This window comes from Sprattus sprattus, assembly GCF_963457725.1.
Source record: "Sprattus sprattus genome assembly, chromosome: 19".
Lineage (NCBI taxonomy): Eukaryota > Metazoa > Chordata > Actinopteri > Clupeiformes > Clupeidae > Sprattus > Sprattus sprattus.
The window spans coordinates 3,703,440-3,723,469 of NC_137917.1; the positions used below are offsets into that span (position 1 = coordinate 3,703,440).

General features: G+C 47.5%; 1 protein-coding gene across 1 annotated transcript in view; it reads right to left on the reverse strand.

The window, feature by feature from the left end:
- stt3b (STT3 oligosaccharyltransferase complex catalytic subunit B) overlaps window positions 1-20,030 on the reverse strand; it is a 39,543-nt gene that overhangs the window by 7,639 nt on the left and 11,874 nt on the right. The window contains exons 2-9 of the mRNA XM_080858632.1: window positions 12,758-12,866; window positions 10,631-10,918; window positions 9,033-9,098; window positions 8,089-8,188; window positions 4,344-4,442; window positions 4,095-4,241; window positions 3,361-3,409; window positions 1,698-1,852 (exon numbers count right to left, since the gene is read on the reverse strand). Coding sequence (XP_080714758.1) covers window positions 1,698-1,852; window positions 3,361-3,409; window positions 4,095-4,241; window positions 4,344-4,442; window positions 8,089-8,188; window positions 9,033-9,098; window positions 10,631-10,918; window positions 12,758-12,866 — 1,013 coding nt within the window. The remainder of the gene's footprint in view (window positions 1-1,697; window positions 1,853-3,360; window positions 3,410-4,094; window positions 4,242-4,343; window positions 4,443-8,088; window positions 8,189-9,032; window positions 9,099-10,630; window positions 10,919-12,757; window positions 12,867-20,030) is intronic.

A 20,030-nucleotide genomic window follows, 5' to 3' on the forward strand; every position in this document is an offset into this window, starting at 1 on the left:
CAATTTACATTCATTTGCATTATGTGCATCTGGCACACATCAAAGAAAGCTTCAAGAGAACACTACAAATAAAGCAATTGAGTGTTCATATATCCTAGTCATATTTCAGCAACACCAAGTGAATACAGGTCAGGAGGAGAGCATTTAACTCCAGTGGCCAAGCAGCACATGAAAGCAGCGATCACAAAGAGGGATATCTTCTGTTTGATCGTACAGGTAATTAGGCTACTACGCATTTCTAAAGGGAGCTTGGAAGAATGAAAGATAGGCCAGGGTTTTCTATCTAATTCTGGTGTCCTCGAATCGGAGCTCAAATACAGTGGAGACTCAATACCTAACCTTACAGCGAGAGCCAAAAAGCTAATACGTCTGTTCCTCCCCGGGAGATGGAGTTGACATCGTCTCTATCCCCTCGCCTGCTACAGAGACACCATGCTTGCAGCAGGGCTTGAGGGGGATGTGGTGGGGGTCAGGGGGGGGCTACACAACACCACCTCCCTCAAGGCGACTCTGGTTCCTCCAGAGCCCTGGCCTTCCATTCTCTGAAAGGCTGCCGTTCGATTAAATGGAAGGCACAGGTTCCACTGTGCACTTAGTCAGATGAAAAGGCCATCTATGTCCTTTACGTTTTTTAAAAACTATTTCGACTCGCGGTGAAAGACAGCGATGAGGGGTTGGGGGTCGAGGGAAGTGAGCTAGTTAATGACATTGCGATACACTACAGGGCCTGAATAAAGCTCCTTTTGTCCACGGTCCAAATTTCGATTATTTACCAGCTGAACAGCAGAAAGTGTCACACATACATACTTATACTCTTGAGCCGCTGCATGACTTCTAAGTCACCGGTTTTGAGGACATGTGACGCGCTGTGTGGGCAAACGCTGGGCTACTTAAGGGAGTGACTCATTCATTGCAACACTTATTGAGAGGCACTGGAACCACACTGGATGGAACCTCACAAACTGTGTAGTGATTACAGCCAGCCGCAAAATACACCGAGTGGGATCCCATATGGACTAGACACTTAACTGTTGCCTTTATGCACTAAGAGCTCGTGTCCAAACCTCGCATCTCTAGAATATTCTGAGAGAGTAAATACCTAAATTAATACAGACAGCACCAAATTAAACTCCCTGAGGGGGCTGCTTGCAATACGAGGACTGTGAACTTCATCCCAAGGACTTGAAATAGGACAATAGCCAATAGACAAGCTCAAACAAAAGTACATTAGATATGGCAGGCCCCTGCCATAAAGGGGCCATATCATTATGGAGTCCATTTTATAATCCATCGAACACAAGAGAGGCAGACTTTTATTCCACAATTGCCCAACAGGGCAACATTACTAGAAACTAAACACAGCACACATCAAATCCCCTGAATGTCTTCCCAATTTAATGTAAGGCCATGCATCGCATTACAAGACTATGACAGCACTGTCCACTAAAGCCTTCTCAGTCTTTAGTGGCCTGATTTGGGAAACCGTTTAAAAGTTAAGAGCGGTCTATTGCAGGTAGCACTCTGAACTGACATTCATGCTAAGTTTGGCGGAGTGCTCCAAATAAAAATGTTTCCGTGATCAGTTGGAAGTGTATTAGGGGCGAAAGGTGCGTTTAAAAATGCATGCCCTAAAAGCGCTCACTGCCAACGCTCTCTAGCCCCCTCCCTCCCCAATGTCTCTCCCAAACTAGGCCTACCGAAGACGCGCTCGTCGTTGATGTTCTTGATGCAGAACCACAGGCCCGCTGGGAAGGTGCACACCAGGATGTGCAGGTCGAAGAAGAACGACACCCAGGTGGTGGGCTGGTGCTCCGACACAGATGCGATGATGGGGATGTGGATTTTGGCGTACCTGGACAAAAACACGCACAAACACAGCACACACACAGCTTTTAGTTGGACACACTTATTAAAACAGGGGGGTGTTGTTAAATGACTGTGCTGAAGTGGTCGCTTTGCCAGGGGGGCTTGTTGGGCTAAGCGGTTTGGCAGGAGTAAACACTAAACAGCAAATATCTCTCAACGGGAGAAAAGCTCTATTAGTCAGCGGTACATGCTGTAAACGTATCACGGGGAGCTTAATACTGATAGCTTTGGCACCGAGCGCTAACTTTACATAAACATAATCAATTTCTCACCACTAACTCTGCAAGGGCACAGAAAGGAGAACAAGAAGTTTCAATTTTTTACCCCCTTTTTCCTGCTTTTAAATATTTATTTTGGGGGAGGTGATATTTCAATACTGCAGACGGTTGATGCAATATAAGTGTTGGAAGAGTCAACCCCTTTTTCTGTCTGCCTTTGAGATGAAACAGAATGGGCTGGCATCTGATCTCTGTTGAGGAAGTGGAAGTGTCAGACGCTGGCACTGACAACGCCCGCCCGCCCGCACGTGCGTGTGTGTGTGTGTGTGTGCGTGCGCGTAGTGTAGGAGCGTGATCCTGTTATCTGACAGGTTGTGTACCTCTTCTGGCCAATGGTCTCGCCATCTGATTCAGTAAGGCTGCAGATAATCTCCCAAACTGACCTTTCTCCATCACTCTTCCTCCTCTCTCCATCCCTTTCCCTCCTCTCTCCATCCCTCTCTCTCCTCTCTCCATCCCTCTCCCTCCTCTCTCCATCCCTCTCCCTCCTCTCTCCATCCCTCTCCCTCCTCTCTCCATCCCTCCCCCTCCTCTCTCCATCCCTCTCCCTCCATCCCTCTCCCTCCATCCCTCTCTCTCCTCTCTCCATCTCCAATCTCTCTCTCATCTGCAGTGCAGCAGATGCACTCAGGTGGCTGATTTTGGCTCGGTAAGACCCTCCAATACCTTCCCTTATCTCCGTAGATCGGGGGGCGTGAGATGGCTGGTTCTCTTTTATGAGTTTATGACAGGCCTAATAAAAGTACCTCAGCTATAAAGTGGCTAATGCAGCACTTTAGGAGAGAAAAAACAAGGACACCCCACCCCCGCCCCCTCTATGTCCTCTCTCTATATGTCCACAGGGCCACAGTTGATAAGCGTCTGGTCTAGTGGACTGTGGGGGGCATTAGTAATGTCCAGACTCCAGAGCTGGGTTAATGCTCCCTGCACCACTGTCAGCCTCCATTACATCATGCCGGGCACGAGGAGGAGCGGGCCACTACAGACTACCGAACGAGGCGTCCAGCAGCTGGGCTTTTACTGTGGCTGACACTGACAACTACACTGCTAACAGCAAGATACACTGGACCCGCATTCTGGGGCGGGGGGAATATAAAATGTCTGCAAAGAGCAAGTTCCTCATTTGGTCTCGGACTGTTGTGTCTGGTGGATTGAAGTGGGTGAAGCTAGAGAGATTAGATTCTTCTGGAAGGTGAAGGCCTCTGTTTGCTCTTACCCGGTGTCCCAGAGTGAGTAGAATCTCCCGCTCCAGGGGGCGATGTGACCTGAAACACAAAGCACACAGGCACAGGGAAGAGTTCAAGCACACCGTTACCCAGACAAAACCCAAATCACTCAAACTTAAAACAACAAACCAAATAAATCAAAAAAAGGGAGTTTGGGTGGCAGGGCGTTTGCAGCCGGCTCAGAGGAACTGGTGATGTTGGGGAGATGTTGTTCCAGTCACCTCCCCGCCCTCCCACTCTGGTGTGTGTCGAGCAGCCTTTTAATTGATTTCCAGTAAGGGAGGTGCTGAGTGCTGCACAGGAAGGAGGGGAGAGGAGGAGAGAGGAGAGGGGAGGAGGGGAGGGGAGGGGAGGGGGGGAGCCAGGGACCTAATGAGATCTCGCAGGCCCTGTGCCTGCCGTGCCGAAGAGATGAGTAATGAACGGAGGGGAGAGGACCGGGAGGAGAAACAAGCCAGGATGGCTGCGGCTCAGGGTCTGTGCTGAACACAGGTGGAGGCGTTTATGAACACAGGTGCTGTTGGAGCAGGTGGAGGGTTGCTACTGGGGTTGACAAGAGTGCAAGTGCTGTAGATTTTAGGATAGATAGTTGTGGGGTATGGTCTCTTTCTCTTAGTAGCACTACAGTGTAGTATCCTGTAGTGTAGTGGATGTGGTCAACTCCAACCTAGTATGCTGGATTAGGTCCTGTCTTATCTGAGCGGTCCGTGTGGTGTACACTCACCTGTGTATGTCAGGTAGATGACCGTGAGGAAGACCGCCCCAGCGGCCAGCGACACCCCCAGGAAGAAGAGGGTCTGGAACTCCTGCCGGGTCAGACGGTCTTTCAGGTACTGCAGGAAGGCGTACGCCTGAAGCAACGCAAACACACCTGCAACACACACACACCCACACACAGAAAATGAGGCCGTGCTGATAGTCACTCAACTCTGATGTTCAGCGGAGACGAGTCCTCTCAGGCGGCGGGTCTTACCTGCTGCAGCCATGTGCTCGCTGGTCCTGATTGGCTGGAAGCCCACGAAGGGGATCTGCATTGACAGCACCAGGCCCACGATATAGAATGTGCTGTAGGCTGGAGGAGACAGACAGAGAACACCACAATGGCTGAAAAATGACACTATTACGGTCACAGCACATCATGTCCCATTGACACACACACACACACACACCAAAAGGTCCCACACATCCTCCTTCACAAGCATCCTGGTTAAGTGACTATTCATCCAAACCCTACTCTGTCAGGGGGTGTATGGGGAACTCAGAGCAAGCGCACTGGGCAGGGGAAGAGCGGTGTGAAGCTAATGAGCGGGAGACCAGCTGGCTCCAGCACTGGGAGAATGAGGCCTCTGAAAGAAGAGGGAGGAAGAGAGGACCCAAGCGTAGTATGAGAAAAGGCGGCATGAAATAAAAAAAACTCCCGTTTGAGAAATATCTTAAGAAAAAGAAAACACGTCAAAACTACAAGCTGCAATCATCAGCCCTTCAGCAGGCCTAATGCGTGTGTGTGTGTGTGTGTGTGTGTGTGTGCACTAGTAAAAGCACTAGTGGGCCTGCAGGTGTAATGGTCGACATGTCTGCTCCAAGCTCACACAGTCTCCAAGGTGAGCCTGCTGACGGCTGATATAGGGCCAAGTCAGCCGGTAGGTTGAGTGTGACAGAAGATCACTCCCATTGCTTTTCTTCTATCTATTGAGGGAAGCGTACATGTTTATACCTGCACTACTGGAGCTCAGCTCGTATAGCAAAGGTGCCAATAAGACCAAGGTCATGGGATCACCACCCAGGGAGCACGCTCTTCTGCTTGCATATCTTAGGCAAATTAAGAACTTCAACTCACCAACTGATGAAACTGATAATAAAATGTGTATCTGGAGTCCAGATTCTAGACTGTACTGAAAATCCCTTTTTTTTATAAAGGCATCTTCTAAAATGAATACATGTAAATGCAGTAAACACATGCAAACATGTGCACGAAGAGGTAGAGAGATGTGTGTGTGTGTGTGTGTGTGTGTGTGTGAGAGAGAGACAAAGAGTGTATGTATACATTGGCATATGCTGTAGGGGTGATTGCCTCTTATCTGGGCTCATCCATGTCTGTGTGCTGAATCCAGGTTTGGATGTGTGCAGCGATGCTGACAACACCATCTGACAAAACCAAGTTACAGCGCTTGCACGTCTGTCAGCACCACACACACACACACACACACACACACACACACACACACACACAAATAATGGTCACACACCAGGCATATAATAAAATGTGTGCATGCGTGTATATTGTGAGATCTTTAGTATGGGTTGTTGATGAGCACAAGCGTAGTTGAGAGTGTGTGTGTCAGGCAAAAAAAGGGTGCGAGTTGGAGGGCCGATGAGAGTGCCGTGTGTGTGTGTGTGTGTGTGTGTGTGTGTGTGTGTGTGTGTGTGAGATATAGCCTGGGGTGCATAGGTGCAGATAAATGTGCAATCAGAAACCCTGAAAGTGGCATGTGCGAGGCCTGTGTGTGCGAGGAGTCATGTTGTGAGATTGGTGTGTGTGTGTGTGTGTGTGTGTGTGTGTGCGCTGGTGAGAGTCAGTGTGAGATTGGTGTGTGTGTGTGTGTGTGTGTGTGTGTGTGTGTGCTGTTGAGAGACAGTGTGCGATCGCGGGTGACAGAGCTTGGTGGCGGCGGTGGTGCCAGCCTTTGATTTGAATCATTGCGGTTGAACGAGACCACCCTCATCTGCCTCACCTGCCGCAGTAATGTGCAATTTACCCGTCTCTCCATCAACCTGCACCTTCTGCTCTCTCTCTCTCTCTCTCTCTCTCTCTCTCTCCTCTATGTCTGAGCTGCACAGAGGGAGAGGTGAAAAGAACACTGTTGACTGACTGCTCTGCTCCCTGCCTCTGCTTCAAAGTCTCTCCACACCAGCAGCAATCTACCAGTCTGCCTCTCTGTCTATCCACTCCTCTTCATCTTTCTGTCTGACACCTCCCCCACTCTCTCCCCCTTTCATCTGTCTGCTCTACCTCTACATCTCCACCTCTCTGTGCCGTCTCTGTTCCCCTTGTACCCTCTCCATTGACCCTCACTTCTACCCCGCCACCCTCAATTCTCTCGCTCTCTCTCTCTCTCTCTATCCACCTCTTCAACTCTTCATCTTTGCCTCTCACACTCACTCTTTCTGTCTCCTCCTTGTCTCTCCCTCCTCATGCACTGATGTCCATCGCTGAAAACAAAACTCTTATATCACCGAACGGCAAAAACTACTTGACTCCAAACAACCACACAGTGCCTCAGGCAGATAGCACCAGTGCCACAGTAGAGACTTCCTAATCTGCCCTTTTCTGATGCTGTGCTGTGCTGTGCTGTCCACATGACGCTGCCGTCCTGGGGTGCACGGCCCCTCTAACACTCACATTTGGCCTCTGGGATGGCCACCGAGGCTGCAGAATCAGCTCAGCAAAGCTCCACTCTGCAGGAACCCTCTACAGCCCCTGCACATTGATCATCCTTAATCTAATCAATCTATTCTATTATCAGAGGCTTCTGGGGCCACGGGGGGAGAGATGACTGCCGATCCGGGAGAACCACACCTGTTCTTCCCGCAGGCTGAGTGGCTGGGGGTGGGGGGGCTTGAGGAGGAGACGGAGAGCACGACAGAGAGGGAATGGAAGTGATTTTCTCTCAATGAGAGGAAAACTAGTAAATTGTAGAGGGAGAGGATGAAAGCAAAAGGACTACAAAGACACAGGACAGGCAAGATCAAATTGAAGAGACAGAGAGAACAACAGAGAGAGCGAGAGAGAGAGAGAGAGAGAAAGAGAGAGAACAACAGAGAGGCGAGCGAGAGTGACCCTCTGGGAATGATGCACTCTATCCGCCTGCATCCGGGTCAGCAGTGCTGCACTGGAACCCTCCCCCTCTTGCTCCACCCGCCCACTGCAGAGGCTGCACTCCCACTGATTCTTTTAGGGGGAGGGCAGAGGACGTGGCAATCCATCACAGGGACTAAAACAATAACCTCCGCTCCCTTGTGTGTTAAAGTAAGGGGGAAGACCGATGGAGTCATCCAGCAGTGGAGCTCCGAATGGCCTCATTTCTCCTGGGTGTGAACAGCAGGCTAAGGGCTGGACACGAGGGCATTCATTTTTAACTTCAGCTCCTCGGCCCTCCTCACCTCAAAGCTGAAAAGCCTGAAAGCTGAGCCACAGGGTGGTTTGTGTGTGTGTGTGTGTGTGTGTGTTTAAAAGATGCAAGAACATTAGGGTTAGAGGCTGATCACTGGTTAGGCGGCTGCTACTTAAGAGACTTCCCAAGGGGACTGACTCAAGCGGCTCCAAACGTCACCAGGGCCGCTCTCCCACTGGGTGGCTAATATGGAACACTTATATTATGTGTGCAGAATGTGGGACAGGTGGCCTGTGGGACTTGGAGTCCACTCAGGCAGACCTGTCAGTGGGTGGCTGCTTGTGTGCCATTAGCAACAAACCCTTATTTGAGGAGAGCAGGGGAGAGGGTTGTAACAGTCAGTATTTTAGGCGGCATGGACGTGTGTGTGTGTGTGTGTTTTGTGTTGAGATCTATGTGACTCAGAAAGACCCGGCAGAGGTCAAACGGAGAGAAGCGATGAGTACAACGGACACCACCTGTGAGTGTGTGCATGTGCGTATGCGTGGGTGAGCGAGTATGCGTGTGTGTGTGTGTGTGTGTGTGTTTAACGTCCAGTTGACTCACCAATGTAGAGCCTCCTGCTGTAGCGCTGCATGAGCAGCAGAGCAAACACATGCAGGGGGATGAGGTTAATGATGAACACATAGCCTCCCCATGCTGACACCTGAAACACACACACACACACACACACACACACACACACACACACACACACACACACACAGTGTTAATACATTAATGCATCAACACACTGTTCACATTACCTCACACACTTAAACTAGATCAACTTTAAAACAAATTCTTCAATAAGTGCAGAAAATGAATCACATTCAGAGGGTTAGATACACAGTCGAACACAGAGTCAAACACAAACACAAGTCTTCTGAGCGACCACCCAAACCTTGACTAGGCGCACACTGCTCGCCCTACACTTGCTCTGGCCTACTTCCAGCCAACTTGGCTCCCTTCTAAAAGTCTCTGCAGCCCTCTGGCCCCTCCCCCACCTGGGCCCAGGCCACTCCAGGTGTGCGTTGTGCCAGCAGCCACCGTAGGCTTGTGGGACTAGCGAGGTCGCAGGCCTCTGCATTATTCATGCCAGCTGACTGTAGGGGAGGCTGCATTGCGATCGGCTGTGTGGGGCCGTTTAGGGGCGGCTGGCGCCGGTTACCGTGGCATTGGGACTCCCGCTGGGAGGCCGGGTGATGGATGAGGCTGTTTGTTCCTTTATTTACTTTACATATTTCCTTAATGAGATCGGAGATGGCCAACAGGGCCACCCCCACCTCTCCTTACCCAGTAATGAGGTGTGCTACAGACATCAGACTCAGAGGACAAACGCACAGACACACATAAACACAGTCATGCGAACACACACACACACACACACAAAGTGTATATTTACATTAATACCATCTGCGATCACTGCCGCTGTCTCTGTGTGTTTATGATATTGCAGACACAACCACATTCATTGTGGCTTCATAAAAGGTGGTTGATGTGTAACTCACCATATAGAAGTATGACAGGCAGCATCCTATGGCCCAGAATACAGATCCTGTCTTCACAGACTTCACCTGAGAGAGAGAGAGAAGTAAAAGACATTACTTCAACAGACCTGCAAATTACAGTTACGGTCGCTGATTCTCTATATGTGCACACCATTGATATATAACAATAAAGGATGTGTAGGGTGTCCTCATTGAAACAAAGACAGAGAGAGAAAGAAAAGTAACAGTAGATTCTACCGGTCTCTGTGGCTTTAAGCAGAACCATTCTGCAAGAGCCACTTCTGCACACAAGCATTTGGAGAGAAATAACACGCACGCACGCACGCACACACACACAGTGACAATCACAAATTCTTGAGATAGACCTGGCCATTTCTGGGCCGGTTGGTGAATTATTTAGTGCTTTCCTCCTAATGACCCTGCTGCTGTGAGAGTGAGGCAGCACTCCTGCAGAAGGAAGGCCCTCTAACAGCACAGATAAGGGTGCACACACACACACACACACACACACACACACACACACACAGGATCTAATCTATCTATTATATATAAATGATATATTGAACAGAAACACAGCCAAAAGGTTGCTCTAACAAATGCAATTAGGCCTAAACATTTGTTTAAAATCACACCCACACACAGACATACCAACAACACTCATTCCTTGCGCGCACGCACACACACACGCAAGGGCATGCGCACACGCACACACCTCCCTTAATGCAGTTCCTCTGTTCCATTGGGGTACAAGTGCCATGTCCCAGACCTTAGAGACAGGGGAACAGAGGAACTCGGAAGTGAAGGCTAAAGAATACAGAGATTCTGTTAAAGGTGAACACAAGGTCAGAGGCACAGAGAGAAGAGAAGACGAGTAACAAAGTGTCCCTGTCTGAAGAACTGAAAAGGCCTTGAGCACCTCCCTGCTGCCGTCACAGAAGGAGGCTTGGGGAGGCATGGCAGCTGAGACCATAGACATATAGAATTACTAGATACATTATCCACGTTGCAGCCCAACGGAGTCGAACGTCCGCAGAGGTCAGCCATCTTACCCCGGGAGGATCGCTCACCATAACATTGTGTTGGTAGTGAAAAATTTACTTTTTAAATAACCATAGCTTGCTCAATTTTCAACCGATTTTTAAATAGGTTGGTTTGTTATAAACGTCAGAGATGTAGCTATGACACTGTATACTTATGAATAATCATTTAATGTTCTAAACAATAGAATAATGATTCTAAGTAGGTACAATATACGACTATTCAGCATGATGTCAAAATAACAAATATCTTACTTCCGGGTGGCAAACTTTGCCCCTGCCCATAGTAAACCTTAACAAACCAATAGGATTTTCCATGTTATTTAACAAAGGTAGGAACACGTTTAATCATAATTATGAATATGATTACAACACGCTTTATGAGGAGTGACGTTCTAGACTCCGCCGTGAGTTATCTAGTGATTCTATATGTCTATGGCTGAGACCCTCCGGAGTGGGTTTGGGTGTAAGGTTATACTGTTCAAAAAGAAGAAATTTGGGCTACAATAACACACACTCACTGGCAGACACAGACACAGACAGACAGACACGCGCACTCACCCATAAGTAGTAGGTGAACTGCAGGGCGAAGATGGCAATGCCCTCGTTGTCGAAGGAGCCGGCCACGGAGCGGGAGATGTAGCCGGGCACGATGGCGATGAAGCAGGCAGCCAGCAGGCCGGCGCCCTGGTTCCAGAGCTCGCGCGTCAGCAAGAAGGTGGAGATGGCCGTCAGGCCACTGAAAATGGGCGCCAGGAAGACGCACACGTCACGGATGTGCACCGTCAAGTGCAGCAGGTTCAGCAGGTAGTGGATGAGGCCCGCTGTCACCATCAGACCGGGGTACACCTGACAGAAACCAAGAGTGGGGGAGAGAGAGAGAGAGGGATAGAGAGAGAGAGAAAAATTGACAGAATATCAGAGACTGTTAATAAGACATGTGAGAGATAGAATGTAAAAGGTTGGGGTGAAAAACAGACAGTCATCACTATCCAGCACTGTGAGGTCTATTCAGTGTTAACAGTGGTGCAGTGGCTGATCCACTGGTAAGGCTGATTTCACTCATGTGGGAATTCCTGCATTCATTCAGACGCACGCACGCACGCACGCACGCACGCACGCACGCACGCAGGGAATGGAAAGGCAACACAATGAGTGCAGCACTGCGTGGAACATAAAGCACATATTACTGCACTTTAGAGTCTGCTATCCTGTCCACCTCTTCTTTCCTCTTCATTTTCTCTATCTCTCTCCATCGCTCTCTCTCCTACAACCTGCTGAGTTTCAGCCTGTAGCCATCACTCACATCCAACCCTACACCACACAGATTTCCCAAGGTGCCCTGCAGTTAGCGCCAGGCACTGCAGTGGCCGTTCCAACCGTCTGCAAAAACAGATGTCAAGCCCAGACACCCGCCCCTTAACGCCCAATCCCCCCACCACCCAACCCCCCCACCCCTCTCACTCCTCACCCCCCCGCAGAGAGGGCTGAAACCTGTCAGTGCGGAGGAAAGAGCTGACTGGTAACAGGAGTTTGGGAAAGAAAAACAGAGGGCACAGGAGACAGGAGACAGGAGGCAGGAAGTAAAACGCTCATGAGGTGGAAGCACACTCGTTAGTGCACCCTCTCCCTCTCTCTTTCTCAGTTTTTTTCTTACTCTTTTCCTCTCTGGGGAGGCTTTGGCCACTTATGGAGTGATGAAACATTTCTCCTCCACCTCCTCCTCCTCCTCCTCCTCCTCTCCTTCCCTCCTGTAGGCTGGCTGCACAGCTGGTGCCCTCTAAAGCCGCCTCACTTAAATGTCAGGGCTCGTTCCCCTGCGGTCTGAAATATAACCGTGATGTAACCGCTAAAAAAGCACACAATTGGAGCCTTTGCTGGGGTTTACCAGAGTGTCATCTCTGTGTGCCATAGCTGTTACACACTTATCCTTCTTCCATTAGAAACACAGCTGAAATGATCCAATGGCTGCTAGCCATATTTCAACACATTTATGGGAACTCTGACACCTTGACTACGCATATGTGCTGTGAACATCACTGTTTCATCTGCATCCTCTCTCAAACACACACCATATACACAATATTTAACACACACATTATCTTTAGGGCGCTTATTTCATTGATAGGCAACTGCAAACATGCACAGCATCAAGCAATATGCTTTTCCAACCCTTTCAATGAATGTACTGAATTTGATGATTTTTTCAGGATTTCCATTAACTTAAGGAACACTAACGCAAAAACCTCTGTCCGGCTTTAAACAAGTAAGTTAGACGGCTAGTTTCAGACAAACTATGAGTTGGGTTATCACAAATAAAGAAAATGTGTTTTTCATTAAACAAAGTTCATTGAATTATCTGCCATTAATGTGTGATGAACATAACACTGCAAAGGCTTGTTTACTTCACTATGACTTCACTTGTCACTTCACTATGAATTTTGAAATGCTTCTCAAGTCAAATTGATATATGAGATTAATTTAGATGAATTCAATCACAAAGCAAAGCAAATCACATGAATTAGATTTTTTTTGTAATCACTTGACAGACCTAATAAAATAGCATCAAATATATTAATATACCACCCAGCCTGTATTTAGGTCAGCATTCAGCTTCATTTGAACACACACAGGTCTGTATTTGACCACTCAGTCAAGAACACACACACTTCAAGGGTCTCCACTCACCGTGCCTCCCACTATTCTGCCCAGAGGGTACCAGGCCCGCTCATCAAACCAGTTGAGGAACTCATAAAAGCCGTTGGAGGTGAGGTGATGTGTGGCTCTGTAGTTGAACCTGTGAGATGGAGAGAGTTGGGGGAGAAAGAGAGCAGGAGAGAACATCAGAATTGGTTCAAATCCACGAATATGTTCTGCCAGATAGCTGTACAACAGGACAACAATAATAAGCAGACCGCAGCCTCCAACAAGTTGTCAATTATGCAGCATCAGTGTGTGTGTGTGTGTGTGTGTGCATTTCTATGGCAGTGATATCTGGAGACTGGATGATGCAATGTGAGAATATTGTTGACCAAGTGAATCGTGTAGATGTTTGGACACACTACAAATTTGGTGTGTGTATGGTCAAAACCCTGTGCATGTGAATAAGGGCTCCTTGAAAGTGAGTATGAAACACGTTCCATGGATTCCAACAGTCTGTGTGTGCAGAGGGGAAAACACTCAATAGTGGGATTCCATTTAAGTGCAATCAAAACAGCACGCCTCTCCAAATGAGAAAACTAATCAGTAGGCTGATTGAATTTTCCTCTTCACTTCCCTCCAGCGTCTGATGCCGTTTTCTCAGTGAATTGACAGCATCGGGCGAAAAAATGTTAATGCATTTATTCCCTTTAGCAGAGCAGGCAACATTTGATCAAGGGGTCCACTCACCCCTGAGGTGCTTAACTACCAAACGCACAGCCTGTTCATAAAAACATAATGGAAAGTCTGGCGCTAACAGACCGACAAGCTTAGCTTGCAACAGTAAGAACATGTAGCGCGCGTGTCTTTCTTTCTGCCTGTCTGTATATGAGAAGTAGACTGGTCTCGATAGGTCCCCTCCAAGATTAATCGGGAAGGGAAAAAAGTACCACTTCAATTGCAGTACTGACGTCTCTGTGTGAAATTCTTACATAATACAATATATTTGTGGTTGTGTGTGTGTGTGTGAGCAGTTTGCATTGTGACACAGTCACTGTGAGAGGAATTATCTGCTGGGCATACAAAAAAAGATTAAAAAAAGAAAAACAGATAGAGACCAAGTGTGGACCTATCTTAATACAGCAGATAAGAGAAGTGACAATGAAAGAAAAGAGGGGGAGGGATCCAAGAGAGTGTGTGTGTGTGTGTGTGTGTGTGTGTGTGTGTGTGAGTGAGTGAGTGAGTGAGAGAGAGGAAAAGGAGAAAGAGGGAAGTCGAGATGTGAAGACAGACAGCAAGAACGAGCGAGAATCTGAGTTGGGAGTTGCAGTAAATAAGATAGTTAAGCCACTGTTTCTCTCAGTCATCACGTCATATCTTCCTTATCCATTCACCTGTGAGATATGCCTTCACAGATCTCACGCTCCCTTGCTGAGGTGCAGAGCACGAAGAGGCGAGGCAGATTACAAAGGGAAAAACAAAACTGGCTTTTTTAGTATATGTCACCATGGCAACCTCCGGCTTACCAGAGTGGAGAGATGGCCAGCGTCCACAAGCCTGGCCTGAGGGTAACATGCACATCCACCCACACAGGTGTGTCATCCAATTACTGCCCCATATACCAGACCACACAAAAGCCTGGCTGCCCAGAGGTGGACCTGGCCTGGAATAAGAGGCTAGCCTATGGTTTCATGTGATCTGTGTGTGTGAGAGAGAGATGGGGGGAGAGAGAGAGAGAGAGAGGGAGAGGGAGAGAGACAGAGAGAGAAAAAAAAAGAGAGGGAGAGAGACAGACAGACAGAGAGAGGGTAGAAGAGAGAGACTGGGAAAGAGAGAGAGAGAGAGAGGGACAGAGGGAAAGAGAGAGAGAGACACAGAGAGAGAGAGAGACAGAGACAGAGAGAGAGGTTCAGTGTGGGATCTGGCATTAGGTCATGTCACGGGGACGTGCCACTCAGCCAAACGACAGACTGACACCCGGCCACAATACAGCAGCAGATGTTGGCGGGCGCCGTGGCCTGCCTGCTGGCTCCTCTAGCTGGCACTGGTGGCACAGTGTGTGCCGTCTCGTCTGCCTCCCTGCTGCTGCTGCTGCTCTGACTCATGCAGCGCTGAAGCTCACTCAATCAGCATTAACCACATTGTGGCACTCCCACGCCAGTGAGCACAAACGTACAACCGACTTCACTCACGCACCTCACACACCACATCCCTTCAGAGACCTGTTATCAGGAGCAGGGGCAGACAGACACACACACACACACACACACACACACACACACACACACACACAAACACACACAAACAGCAGGACTATCCTATGGACACCAGGAGAGGCCACAGGAGGGACAGAGCTGGAGGTCAAGGAAGCAGTAGCTCAAGGCTGAAAGCAGAGCGTTGTCGTCAGTGGAATGGAGAGTCAGAATTCTCCCAGAGTTCCAGTGGTGACTCGGCAACTAGCGCTTCATTCCAGAGCTACAGAATGAACTTGATTCTTTTATTTTTTGTTCTCCTCAGAGGACAAATTCAACTCCCGTGAAGGAAATGGGAAGGCTTCCTTACGATGCAGCTCTTACCATCCAACAGCACTAGGAGAGATTGAATTTCTGTGGGAGGGGACAGTTGGCGAGTGTTTAAGTAAGGACTCACTCTAAATTGAATCCACCTCTTCACTGAAATGGAGCCAACATGTCTGTCATTTTATGGCCCTACGCAGTTGGTAGTCTAACAATACAGCTGGGCAAGGGGATGAGTTCTGAGGTAAATCACAAATACTGCCTTCCTCATCCTCATCCTCTTCCCTGCTGGAGCTAATGCACAAGAGTATACTGCGGTCAGTGCTCTGGAAGGATTGGAGCATAATGAGGATTTTATCAATACAACATTCCTTCCGGATACTGAGTCTCAGTATTCAATAGTTTTTGTCAATACCCTTTTCAACTCAATCTATGGATAAACAGAGGACTGTCTCAACCTAACACTACAAAATGTAAAAAAAAAAAAAATTATAAAGATCAGCAAAGCAATTAGCTTTCATTCATTAACAGAAACAAAGGCAGAGGAAAACGAATGACAATAGACGGCCGGAGCAGCAGTCAATGAGCGTTTTCTTAATCGACATGACAGAATTACCCCCATTACCGTCAGGAGTCACTACACTCAAGACACCAAGAGTCATCATTAACATCATCATAATCTTCTCAAAAATAATGTCACTGTAATGTAGTACTTAAACCTCCCTACCATAGCGGAGTCTATATGGAGGTTGTCTTGGCAACCTACTCTTATTAACTGAGCTTGTGTGTGACCACAGGCCTGCCTCTTTTACACTAAGACAAGCAAAACTGTGTAGAATATCGGCCGCTTTGTTAAGAAATCTCTATACTATGTCTATTTATAGATTAACGTTAGGTATAAACTTACCCAAACCAACGGTTGTCGAGAGAGATTTTTGTCCTTTTCAACTTGTACGACTCGTTTAACACCGTAAGAAACCGTATTTCAAAATATTTCTGTTAATGTTTACGGTGACCCGTTTTCGAGTACGTTTTAGTCAAATATCGAACACTCCCACTTTGTTCCACTTACCGCGTTGAATTCGTGATAATAATATGCTTTTCTTCTTGCTTTGACATATGGTTTAATTTCTGTACAAATGCCTTAGTCACAATATGTTTTGACAAGCAAATGTTAATCTCACTAGTGTTATTTTTGTTTAATTTGGGAAGTGTGTGGCCTTGTTTTGACGTGATTCAGTTGTAGGTGCAGTCTATTCACTTTAACATGCACAAAACAAACATGGCATGATTATGTATGTTATGTATTAAAAATGAAGACACCAATATAAGGGTATTGTAATTGTACTATTGTTAGTGGAAATACAAAATTTTTATCTAATTCAACTTTGTTTTAGTTAAACTGTAAACGCAACTACGGAAGGCGAACTTCTTCCGTCCAATTTCTCAACTAGTGCCTTTCATATTGACATGGGTCTAAACGACCAGAGTAATCGGATTTGATCTCTGTGAGCATCCGTACTTACATTACATCATGCTATCTGTTTTGGCATTTGATATGACAGTTTAAAATGACAGTTAAACTTCATCTTGGAGAGAACTAATCCGACGGTACAACTTAAAGACCAAACAAAATATTTGTCGCGCCACTGAGTGTTCCACACTATAAGGTACACGCAAAAGTGCACTATAAAATAGTGCCCGAAGTTGATCAGGAGAGTGAATGTAAACATGTCAACGCCGAATTCGGCCGATATTTGACGCGTGCTGATATTCGACACCGTTCCGCTACACAATAGAGAAGAGTGGGGAGCATGTTTGTAACATTTCCATGCATTTCTATTTTTTCCTCTACAGAGAATGTGTGGGAACATAACAAAACTCCAGGATCAAGTAGCATTTAGAACCAGACTCTTGGGCGCAGATTCCTTGTGCCAAAAACAAGTACAGTCTGTCAATTAAAACCAACCTTAAAACAACTACATCAGTGAAAACCATGAGCAGATGGAGGAGCTACAAGCTGTAACAACAGCACAGCAAATCTGCTCCTGCAAAGAGGAATAACTAGAGACGCCTCAGCTCCCAGACAGAGGCAGCTGTAGTCTGCACAAAAAAAAAGAGAAAACAGATCAAGAAGGCCTTTATTAAGTGTGTTAACACATTTGACAAGAGCAGAGTGTCCTGCTGTAAGAGAGCTGGTAATGAGTCAGGCTAGCTAACCAAGCGCAGCCCCAGAGGTGGACTCAAGCATTGTGTTGGCAGACAGAATTCTATGCTCCTGAAGCCCAAACTAGCAATCCCCCTTACACGTATGAAATAGAAATGAAGGCATCAGAGATGAAGTGTGTTGAGATATGCCTCAGCTTTCACGCACAGAGGCAGTTTTTACGGCACCAGAGGGGCAGAGTGATAAAAAAAAGAAATGTATTCATTAGACCTGATGCTGCTCATTGGTACACAGAAAGTAAGGATGCTTTCAACACTAAGAACTCCATGACTCCGATCCCACTGCTGCCACTAAAACCATCTGCAAAATCAAACTGCTGCTACCAACATCTGTGAAGCGACAGGCCACACATGAGAGGGGAAATTCACAGCAGTGGGATTTCAGTTAACAAGCCTGGAACCAGCGTATTAACCGCTGAGTGTCTCAATGCACTACACTCACTGTCTCACAGTAGATGAGAAACAAAAATCCTGGAGTTAAGGCACAAGAACCCTCCAACTGAGCCACCATAACTCACAGACAGTGGAAGAACATAATCAATCGGTAGAGGCAGACACGCTAGCGGGACAGGCAGATCCTTGGTTTGGTTGGAGTCTATCAAGAGGGGCAGTGTGGTGAGTAATGCTCCTGGCAGGACCAGCCCGCATACCCAACATACTGTGTGGATGAGTCTCCTGGAACTCTAGAAAACTAAAACATAGGCCTAAGTCAACACACCCAACAGATTCCTGGCTGACGTTTTGTAGACATGATCCAAAAGAACAGCTTCTGGCCCCGGTCCTGTGAAAAAAAAGTGTTGGAACCTCAAAGGAAGATGATGATGATCCTCCATTAGCCTCTCTCCACACCTAAGAGCCAGGTCGAGCAGGAGCTCTGCAAACGTGCTCCACCGTAGATCAACTACCTTCAGCACAGGCAGAGGGCGAACAGAGCTGGGCCTGGCACCCATGCCCTCAACTGAACTACATCCAATGAAACCCAGCAGGCCAAAGGGGCTCAGGGCAGGCGTCTACGACGGAAACCTAACGCCTGTGTTGACAGGAGGTGCCACCAGAGGGTCAGAGGGCTGCACATGCCCACGTGCCAAAGTTAGGGATCAAAAAGTAGGCTAGTGCTCATGGTTAATAGACACGAATGGCATGGCATGAATAAAGGCTGCCAGCAGCCTAGCAACAGGAGCAACTTGTGAATTTTCTCAGCCAAATGAATCCTTATCGTCACCTTGTCAAGGAAACAAAAGGCAATTATTCTATTCTAAGAGAGCCCATTTCTTCTCAACCCAGTCCCCAGCACCGTCAGGAGTACCTAGTCTCTCTCCAGGTCAGTGGAGCCAAAGGACTGAGCCAAGCATGACAACACAATTCTCTGCCCTATGGCTGTTAAGGTCAATCACACACAGGCTGACACATGCATCTTGCAATGCCACATTAGCATAATCATTTCCGTTTCACGACCTGGGCACAGTATTGGCACATCATATTTAATATTCTGTGCCCTGTCCAAGACAGAGAGTGGGACACTGAAAGAAAGGCAGCCTACCCACAGAGCTTGACAAGAGACAGCAGCAGGCAGATAGGCACGCACGCACACACACACACACACACCTGCTCATCATTTGTACAGAAATGATGAGACTGCCTGAAAGCTGTGTCATATTGTATCCATTTGTCATTATATTTTGACAAAGAGAATGTCAATGACAAAATTGATAGGTCACAGAGGGAAAGCGAGAAGAGCAGGCAGCCTCAAAGAAAGAGGACCAGAGAGAGAAAGAAACAGAGAAAAGGCACACATAGTGAAGAGTGAGAGATGAATGGTAAAAGATGAGTGATGAATACCTCCAACTGTGTGTAGCCTGTGCCACATGCAGAATAATACACATCGAAATAAAGAATCAATGAAATTGAATGGAAATGAAAGTATATCTTAAAAAAAAAAAAAAAAAAACTATTCCTGGCCAGGTAGATATGCTTTGTAACGGACAAGTCAAGGAAAGAAAACTAAACATAGGATAGGGTCCTATAGAAATCGTGTTAGGTGAACTCTTCACTTGTTTGTAGTAGGTGTATTGGTTATGAGTCTGCAGCAGAGGAGAGGGGGAGGAGGCTAGTGAGCTCGGCAAGGTTGTTAACCGTGCTCCAGTACAGGGTCGCCCCTGAGCTTAAGTGTCTTTCCCTCTTACCGGACTCATTTAATAACCTTGAGTCAGCGTGAGCAGGAAAGGCTGAAGCAGTGGTGACTCAGCTAAAAAACAGAGGCTGAGTAAGGTGAGCACAAAAGGTCTTAATAATAATATATGGCTCCGATATGGCCTATAAAAAAAAGTGTCCACTAAAGGTTAACTGTGCTCATAAACTTAAAAGGACAGTGCAACGGGTGGGCATCCGAGAGAGAGATGGACGCCAGGGGAACATACATAGACACAACAGGGGAAAAATGGAAGGTGACCAAATCCCTTGTGTGAAGAGAGCCCTGGGGTGCTGAGAGGCCGTGATCAGTCCTCCACCACAGAGAAGGTCAGAGGGAGGATGATAACACCTTCTGTGGAAACGGTTCTGACCCAGACTGGCAGGGTGGG